This window comes from Nansenia antarctica (genome assembly GCF_963989245.1).
Source record: "Nansenia antarctica genome assembly, chromosome: 5".
In the NCBI taxonomy this organism is placed as follows: Eukaryota; Metazoa; Chordata; class Actinopteri; order Argentiniformes; family Microstomatidae; genus Nansenia; species Nansenia antarctica.
Genome location: NC_137690.1, coordinates 22057200 through 22067199, shown reverse-complemented (window position 1 = coordinate 22067199; position 10000 = coordinate 22057200). Strand labels below are relative to the sequence as shown.

Sequence of the window (10000 nt, the reverse complement as noted above, 5' to 3'; positions counted from 1 at the left end):
GCTAGGCTACAACTGTACTGGGCTACCAGACAAGCTTACTTTTCTGTTGAACTCGTCAATCTCGTCATTCTTCTTCTTGAATCCGCAGGACGTAAAACAACAAAATGGTAATATAGATATGACATGACATGCAGTTATTTTAATAATATTCTAGTATACACTTTTCATATTAACACAACATGGTTGTTCTTTCTCATTTCTCACAAAAACAAGCATATCTTTGTGAAATGTCAACTGAACATTGAGCGTACCCCAAGACTTTTATTTCCTAACCGTTTTACATTTAATCCCTCTTGAGTCATCCTTATATCGCTTTTTGTGACCCGCGGAAACAACTGTGAAGACGACCAACACAACATGTTCAATTATGTTATATAAAAAATACCCCCACTGAATGATTCACAAGATGAAGGATCATATTGTTTTGGTGAAATGTATTTTGAAATGTATTAGGGAGTGACATTTCATCACCAGAGCGTGTTTGCTCTCACTCTGGGCAGAGTGGTTGGACACCCTACAGACTCAAGAGATGGAGTGATAGGAGTGAAGGTGACTGTGCCAGGGAATGAAATGGATAATTTAGAACCATTTTCATCTCTAGAGCTCTGCAGCCTAATGGTAGAGAGAGAGAAAGAGAGAGAGAGAGAGAGAGAGAGAGAGAGAGAGAGAGAGAGAGAGAGAGAGAGAGAGAGAGAGAGAGAGAGAGAGAGAGAGGAGGAGGAGAGAGATAAGTAGAGAGGGGAAGTGTTGCAGGCTTCAAAGGGCTGCGGTGCTCTCTGAGGCTGTACTCATAAAGCAGCAATGATGTCTTGTGGGAAATGTGTGGAATCTGCTGGGCCTTAGTGGACTAGGCCGGGCGTTCCAGATCATGTTGTCTGTTCTCTGCTCATCTGGGTCAGACACGAGACAGTCTTCCAAGAATGCCTAGGAAAGCAGGCTGACACCAGGGCAGCGTCATGGCCCGGTTTCTCTTTGTTGTCCACCAAAGGTTGTTTTGCGAGCCCCTCCATCACAGACAGATAGAAAGAACAGAGAGTATCCTACCTAACGTACAGGCTGTATATAAGCATGGTTTTTGCATGGGCAATAGCCCAATTCAGACCCCAGCTTGTGGGCTGGGCTGTTTGCACCTTGGAGGTGATGTGTGGCACGGTATCTATCCTTCTTCATCGTGGTAATTGGGCAGAACCAAGCGCTTGGCAGGCAGACGGAGGACACACGCAAAGTTGTGACACACGCATCACTGCTTGAGGGATTGAAACTGAAAAACAGACAGCAGCCGCGCCAGGTGATCTGTCACAGGCACGCTAACTGAACACACAAACAGAGACATTCGGAGGAAGTCTATCGAGACTGTAATCTACTAGCATAACAAAGCAGCACAACATAGTTTAGGACAGAATGTGTTTGTCCTCTTAGTTTGTATACAGAGTTCCTCTGTTTGCATGTAAGTGTTCTGTAGACTCTACTAAAACTGTTTGCTTAGTCTCCCTCCTCCTAAGTGTGTGTTTGTGTTTGCTATGTCACTCAATATTTAACATTGATTAGTAGGCACTCAGATTACTGCTCCAACTGTGTCTGTGAGTGTGTTTTGTGTGTCGTGTCAGAGTGCGTGCGTGTGTGTGTGTGTGTGTGTGTGCCTGTCTGTCTGTGTGTCCTCGAGTGAGTGGGAGTTTACAACTGAGGCCAAATTTTCAAACCTGTTCTCTGTCAGAATATCAGTACCACGCTACGCTTACATCTGTTACCGTGAAGATACCTGAGTGTTTGCCCATAGCGCTCAATTATTGAATCTTTCTCTCTCTCCCTCTCTTTCCCTCCCTCTCTCTCCCCTGTCAGGCCTGCGGCTGGCGGAGCAGCTGGCTCGGCGGGAGGATGAGGCGAAGATCCGCCATCGTCTGGGGCTGTCTCTGTGGGCCAGTGGGAACCTGGAGGAGGCCCAGCATCAGGTACTGGTCTCACCCTCACCCTGCCTTCTCCTCTCCTCTCCTCACTTCTCCTCTCCTCTCCTCAGTAACACCACTCACACCACACGGACCAGCTCCTACACACTGACCTCAGCTAAACACTCACATCTGCTTGTGTAGAGAGAGATGGGTCGAGGTTAGACAGAGAGATGGAGAGGGGAGAGACAGAGAGAAGGTGAGTATCATAGATGGGGGGCAGGGTGTGGTGAGGGAATGGGGGAGAAGATAAAAGAAAGAGAAAGGAGACACAGCTGCTTGGACACTCCTCTGTTCTACTGGCATGCTGCTGCTGCTGCTGCGTCTCTGTGCAGGTGGCTGTCGTCTCCCTTCGCCAGGCAACAGATGATTGGAGATGTCTCGTGTTCACCTGGACGCCCTCAGGAGGGCCCAGACAGAGAGACAGCTCTCCAGCCCACTGCCTCACCTGGCAAGCATGGAACAGCACAACCTCGACGTCTCTCTTAGCGTTTCCTCCATGTCCACATCCTCACAGCCTCGTGCTCAACCAAGCCAAACAGCCATCACTCTCTCTGGATTGTTCTTATCATTTCAACATTTTCAAGCTTCTGTACCTATCCCATTTTCTTTTCTTTTTTTTTTAAATTTGTTTTTTCAGATTTTATCCCTTTTTCACCCAATTTGGTAGCCAATTGAACCCAACCTAGCATCCAATTATCCCCTGCCTATTGCGTAGGATCCGCCGCACGACCCCGTGGCCGGCAGCCCCAGAGGAGGCCGCCAGGCAGACTAGCTGACCAGCACCGTTATTCCGGCACCCAGGGGGCGGTGTTGCGCGACGGATCCTTGTCCAGAAATACTCCTATACCGCCCTCGGGAGCGGCCGCCCAATATGCCGCTCCCCGTGTGTGCCCCGGCATATCCGGATCTGGCGAGCTGGGATTCGATCCCAGTCCCCGGTGGGCAGCTTGCACTAGTGGCCAGTGCTTAGACCGCTACACCACCGCGGGGCACACCTATCCCATTTTCTTAACGTTAACATTTTGTCGCAAGCCAGCAATTTGGATATTTTCCCTGTCAGCCCAGCTCCCAGGGCAGGGTTGTTGGTGGGAAAGGACATTGTTGTCCTTAGAGTGTAGATGGGATGATTATTCATGCGCTGGGCTGGGCTGGTGGTACAGATGACCTTGGTAAGTAGCCTGACCCACTTCAGGCTTGATTTGCATAGGTTTCTATGCAGTTTTGCCGCACTTGAAATTCATGTAGCATACAGTACATACTCCTGGAATGAGACTACTTGACCCCCCCATGTCCCCTCGTTCTCCACATTTAAACCCAATTGTGTTTTAACACGCTCACTCTGATCCCTGTGTCGAGCTTAATCATATTTTGGATGGAACACATGGTCTCTCGTGTTACTCATGTTATAACCGATGGCGAGGATATAGGTTTAATTGATTCAGGTTCAGTGAAATGTGTATGTGGTCGATAAAACAGTGTTTCACAGCTCATATCCTCAGTGAGAGGTGAAAGTTGAAAGGTGAAAAGTTCCCCAGGGGAAAAGGCATTTAGGAGAGTCCAATTCAGACCCCCTCCCCCCCAACACACACATACACACACACACACACACACACACACACACACACTATTTGTTCTCCTCCCTTTAATTCCATGTGCACCTGACATTGTGTGAACATGTCATCAAGAAACATTAATCATGGGAGATGTGATATATGGCTAGCATCATAATGCTTACAGGAAGAAGACCTTATGAATGTCCTGCACCCTTATGTTGGATATTAGTCCTACCACATCCTGGCAGGACATTGTGGATGCAGCACTTTTGGGATTGTTTTCTTTTAATCTCTGCAGGGTGAGGGTAGGCCAGAGGCAAGGTGGTATGAGAAATTAGTTTCACTCTTAAAGGGATGTCTGTGTGCCCAAAAGATTGAACTAGTGCTGCTACAATCAGCTCTAGCCCTATCAGCAAAATCAGCCTTGGACTACTAGCACTAATGCAGCACTCCCAACACTCCCAGATTCCCATGCAGCACTCCCAGGAGAAAACTGCGGCTCAGTTCTCTCCTCCTCTAGCTCTCTCTCTCCCCCTCTCTCTCTTGCTTGACACACTTTACTGCATGACCTTGGGGATAGATAAACGCACAAAAACAGACAATGTTTCGATCCGAGTAGGATCTTTGTCAGGTCATACAACACTGTGAAAGACACCTACGTGAACGACCTCTAGAGGTATGTACATCCAGTCAATTGAATACATCCAGTCAGTTGAGTACATTTAATACATAAATATTACAATAAATACATATTAATATCAAGAAATATTACACAGTTGACATCATGGAAATACCTTTTGGTTAGTTTATCCATGTCAAGGGATATAGTGTACAATAGATTAAAAACAGATGGGACAAATAATTCAATATTATGTAGAGAAAATGGTGGAAAACAGCCCTGTGTGAGTAGAACATATTTCATATAATAGGTTGTATATCTGTATATCTAGATCTTCATTTAGAACTCTTGGAGACAGAGTGTTGAGGAAATGTATCCTCGTCTCAGGAGGAGACTGTCAATATCACTTTAGCCACGACCACACACACACACACACACACACACACACACACACACACACACACACACACACACACACACACACACACACACACACACACACACACTCTCAAACACACCATAGAATGTACTGTACGCCTGGTAGAATTCACCCCCTCAAAGCCTATGACCTTTCACTCCCGAAAGCCACACCCCCTGCCAATCCTAGGACAGCTGTCTGAATGGCGAGCTTTAGTGTCACTGCTGGGCTGGTAGAGACTGGAGGTAGAGCATTCTCACTCATCTCAAAGGGCTGCTGCCAACAGAGGAGAAATAGGAAATCAATAACAACTCCCATGATTCAGCACTCCTGGCCCGCCCCAGACCGACCGCTTGGCTAGTGTGCTGCACAGCCTCCGCCCACTTTGTCTACCCCCCACCCTCTCACCCCTTCCCTGCCTAGTGTCTGTTGTCTGTCACTGAACAAAGAAAATAAGTCTAGAGACAGGCCTATTGGGATCAGGCTTACGTTGTTTCTATGGACATTGCTTCCCTGTGATGCACAGGTAATGGCTTAGCATTTGAGTGCCCTCTTCAGACAGTTCAGGTGGTTGAGAGGGGGGGAGGGTGGTAGTCTTGAATATCAGTGCAGTATTCAGCTCCCTAGCTGTGCTGGAAGAGAGGGAGCCGTGCAGACGTCAGGGCCTGCCCCTGTATGCAGCATTTGCATGGAGGAGGGCTGCTGCCATCTAGTGGTTTACCCCTACCACTGCATGTGTCTCTTTGGTCTGACGGGACTTAACCACTCTCCTTGGTTGACAAACAACGTGACAGTGACTATTGTAGGTAGCTGTATGAATTATGTGTCTGATTGTTGTCTGTGGTTGTGTTTCCCTGCAGCTTTACCGGGCGTCAGCACTGTTCGAGACGATTCGACACGAGGCCCAGCACAGCACCGACTACAAACTGTCTCTCTTCGACCTGCAGACCTCCTCCTACCAGGCACTCCAGAGGGTCCTTGTTAGCCTAGGTATTCTGACACGTTCCATTTTGTCTGGCCTTTTTTTCCGGTCTCTCTTCATCCCTCTTTCCCTCTCTTGCTCCCTCTGCAAGTATTTCCTTTTTCATGTACTGTATATACCCCTATCTCTATGCCTCTTTCTCCTTGTCTCATATACCCAAATACGAACTGTAAAAACGACCAACCTTGACCTCTGACCTCTACTGTGTCCACCAGGCCACCATGACGAGGCTCTGGCGGTGGCAGAGCGCGGGCGGACGCGGGCCTTTGCAGACCTGCTGGTGGAGAGGCAGACAGGCCAGCAGGACTCAGACCCCTACACCCCAGTGACCGTGGAGAACATCCTGGACACGGTGAACAGTCAGAGGGCCCTGGTGCTCTACTTCTCCATGGCTGCTGGCTACCTGTACAGCTGGCTGCTGGCTCCAGGAGCAGGTAAATCATTGGCAGACTGGGCTTAGAGGGTCGTGGAGGTTAACTTGATCTGTTTCCTCTGTGTGCCAATAGTGCAAGGTGTAGGGAACTGTGTAAATCTATGGTGCTTCAGCCTTTATGCCATTATTCTTCTAAGACTCTAGACACACATGTATGCACGCACGCACGCACGCACGCACGCACGCACGCACGCACGCACGCACGCACACACACACACACACACACACACACACACACACACACACACACACACACACACACACACACCCAGCAAATGTAATCTTGACTGTGCTTTGTTTAGCTGAGAGTCCTGGAGGGTATGGCTGGTATTCAAAGGCACGGGTAAAAAAGAACCCTACTTTAACACAAGGCGGCTGTGCCACCTGCTACTCCACTGCTGGCGGTGCCCCCCTGCCTCGCCCTTCACCCCCCAGGGCACCTGCCAATGAACCATGCTAACTGAGAGTGACAGAGCCCAACAGAGCCAGGCGACACATGCACCACAAACATCCACACATAAGTCAACAGGGAAACACTCACACCACATAAACATGCGTTCGCACGCACATGCGCACGCGCACGCGCACACACACGCACACACACACACCACACACACACACCACCCACACCCACACACATACACACACACCCACACACCACCCACACCCACATACATACACACACACACACACACACACACACACACACACACACACGCACACACACACCACCCACACAGACAAGCGTTGTGCATTAGCATGCAGTGTTCTCAGTTTGAGCTCTGTAGCTCCATAGCCTCCAAAGAGAATAAAAGAGGCTCTGAAGCCCAGTCACGGGCACATTGACAGCCGTGGCTGTCATGGCGACTGCTAGTCTTTGGTTCTCTTTTAACCCTACTGAAGAATGTCTGAATGAAAGCTCTGACCCATGTCACATGCCCACCAGGCCTGATCAGTTGGTACAGGCGAGTGCCAAGGCTGTCTGGCGGTTCTGACCCCCCTAACTCTGGTCAGACAGTACGGATCGGTGTAATACCACAGGGAGGAGTGAGAGGTTGAAAGTGCTGCTTCTTGCCTGAGGCTGAGCCACCAGTTCTGTAACCGCCTGCCTGGCTCTCCCTGGCATTCACTGGCACATGGCTGGCAAGTACACAGGGCCTTGTTAAACAAACCCTTCGTCTGTAAAGGGACTGCTCGAATCATTTAACTGGTATAGAGAGGAGCCTCTCTGCCAGGTTACAGATCTGAGGACTACCGTAGCTCCACCCAACCCCCCACACACTCAGCAGCATCCATAGCCCCCCTCCACTGCTGATCTACCCCAAAATCTATATTTGCATGGCATGCAGCAGATGGCACAGACAGACAGGCCACTCCTAGATTTTATTGAACCTTATTTGTTTTAGTCATTCATGCTGTGCAGATGCACTACAATGGGTTGTGTGCTTTACAGTTTTCGGCGCAAAATCACCTCCATATGCTCTATTGTGGTAAACAAGTTAGGTGGGCTCTTTAAATCAGCTTAACGTTGGTTTTTATTACACTATGATGTGCTCTCACATCATGTTGACTTTTTTGGGGGGGGTTTTTCATTCAATTTCCTCTCTTCCTTTCTCTGTCTGTCTCTCTCTCTCTCTCTCTCTCTCTCACTCTCTCTCTCCTCAGGCATCCTGAAGTTCCATGAGGTGTACCTGGGGGAGGGTCTCTCCGACAGTGGGCCGGAATTTCAGGAGGGGGGTGGGGGTGGGGGGGTGGCAAGTGGCTTGTCCTTGGAGCAGCACATCGCCAGTGCTCGGGAGGCCCTGGGAGTGGAGTCCTACTACAGCAGGTACAGTAGGGCCAGAATACCAAAACACACACACACACACACCAGAATAGATCTCATGCTATTAAGGTACAGTAGGGCTCCAGCTGAACCGCCTTGGGAGACTGTACCGTGCTGCATTCACTTCCAGGGATTCAACTATGCTGCCCCCATGACCCTCTCGTGATGACAGGTCTCCACTACCTGCCTAAACAGCTCCACTCTGCTCCCACTGGGAACAAATGAGACGGAATAATGGCTCTCTGTATGCCCGCTTGAACTCACTTAACAAACTCTGAGACTGAGACGAGGAAACAAAGGGGAAGAGGTTACTGAGGGTTGGGGGGGAAAGGAGGAGAGGGGAGGAGGAAGGGAGAGATACTGTCTGGTGGGAATGAACGGATTGAGAGGCAGGGATGGTGGAGAGAAACTTTCACACAGTTTACAAGGGATATGCCAGAGGGGATGCGGGATGGGGAGGGATATTGGCATTTCGAATCTCTTATGGATATCAATTGATTTACGCAGAATGTACACGTGCGTCTCTCAAGTGCACGTCTGATCCATAGTGCCCAGCTGGTCTGCCCAGTGCCAACCTCCACCACCCTACCAGCCTGGCCCTCCTTCCCCATTACCCACTCATTTACCGCTCCAATGGGAGGCAGAACACAAGCCACCGCGCCTGGATGGGCACAATATGGCACCACTTAACGGCCCATTCATTCTCCACAGAGGAGAGAAAGAGAACGAAGGGGAGGGAGAGGGAGGTGGAGGGAACGGGTGGGGGGGAAAGAGTGGGAGGGAGAGAAACAAGAGAGCAAGTATGAGTGGGAAAGCGTGAATTTCGGGAGGCCGAGAAAGGGAGACGTAACTCTGCGGCATACTGGAATACTGTTTCGCCTCATTAATATAATCTGTCATCACTGGTGTGATGTCATCTCTGTGCACTTTACATGTACATCTACAAAATGTTATTCTAATGAAAGTGGGGGCTCATTGTAAGATGACAGCCCTTTCATCGCAATGCAGCTAATAGGGAGAGGTATCAGAGATCAGATGGTTCTCGAGATCAATCCCCCTGTGTGACATCTTTCTGGGACTCCATTAAAGAAAAAGGATATAGGGGAGATATGAATTAATGAAAATAAAGAATGAGAGAGAGAGAGCGAAGGGGAGAGGGCGAGATTTGAGATGAGAGTACCAGGTCCCATGGTTTAGCTTGGTACTGTGGAGAGCAGTGAACTGAAAGAGATAGTTGCGGTGATGGGGGTAATGGAGGGTGGAGGGATAGATACGTAGATAGAGGAGAGTATAGATGGGGAGGTGGTGGTGGTGGGGTGGGTGTAGAGGGGACTGGAGGACAGATATTAAAAATGGCGGTTAAGGGTGAACTCTGAACATGGGATGACGATGTTTTGACGATTTCCATTGACCAATCAACGGACTGCAGCGTCACACGTCACACACAGCCTGGCAAAAAGTACCTCTCGCTACCCCTCTGAAACGAGAACTAAAACGGCCCGGCTCGGTTGGCAGTGGAGAAAGCAAAATAAACCGGGCTCACACGGTACGGCACGGGTCGGCACGGTAGTGGAAAAGCGCCATAACATAGTCACGCACGCACATACGTAAATTGAAAAAAAAATTGTCGCCTTCAAAATAAAAGCAATGCAATTGTACTGGACGCATTGCCTACACTTATGTTATTTCTATTATTATGATTTTTATTTTATTTTTATTGACCTCACACAGGGCCGTCCAGGGACAGCCATGGGGCCGTACAATGCCCAGGTCTGCCCTAGACCAAGGCTGGGAAACTAGGCCGTGTGTGTGCATGTGTGTGGTTGTGTGGTTATGCGTGTGTGTGTGTGGTTGTGTGCCTGTGGTTGTGAGCCTGTGTGTGTGTGTGTGTGTGTGTGTGTGTGTGTGTGTGTGTGTGTGTGTGTGTGCGTGCGTGTGTGTGTGTGCGTGTGCGTGTGTGCGCGCGTGTCTGTGTCAGTGTTAGTAGGAGAGTGTGTGCATTGAATCTATGTGTGTATACTGATTTGACTTATATTCTCTCTCTCTCTCTCTCTCTCTCTCTCTCTCTCTCTCTCTCTCTCTCTCTCTCTCTCTCTCTCAGAGGGTGCTCCAGCAGTGAGACAGAGAGTGAGGCAGGAGACCTGTTGGACCAGCAGTTTGAGGAACTTAACAACAAACTGAATTCAGTCACTGACCCCACTGGCTTCCTTCGCATGGTCTCCAG

The 10000-nt window shown here is 49.3% G+C and overlaps 1 protein-coding gene across 1 annotated transcript in view; it reads left to right on the top strand.

The window, feature by feature from the left end:
* LOC308157246 (tetratricopeptide repeat protein 28-like) overlaps window positions 1-10000 on the top strand; it is a gene marked incomplete at its 5' end in the record, with an annotated part of 169892 nt that overhangs the window by 147477 nt on the left and 12415 nt on the right. The window contains 5 exons of the mRNA XM_080530770.1: window positions 1840-1949; window positions 5397-5526; window positions 5734-5952; window positions 7617-7779; window positions 9878-10000. The exon at window positions 9878-10000 is cut by the window's right edge and continues 18 nt beyond it. Coding sequence (XP_080386896.1) covers window positions 1840-1949; window positions 5397-5526; window positions 5734-5952; window positions 7617-7779; window positions 9878-10000 — 745 coding nt within the window. The remainder of the gene's footprint in view (window positions 1-1839; window positions 1950-5396; window positions 5527-5733; window positions 5953-7616; window positions 7780-9877) is intronic.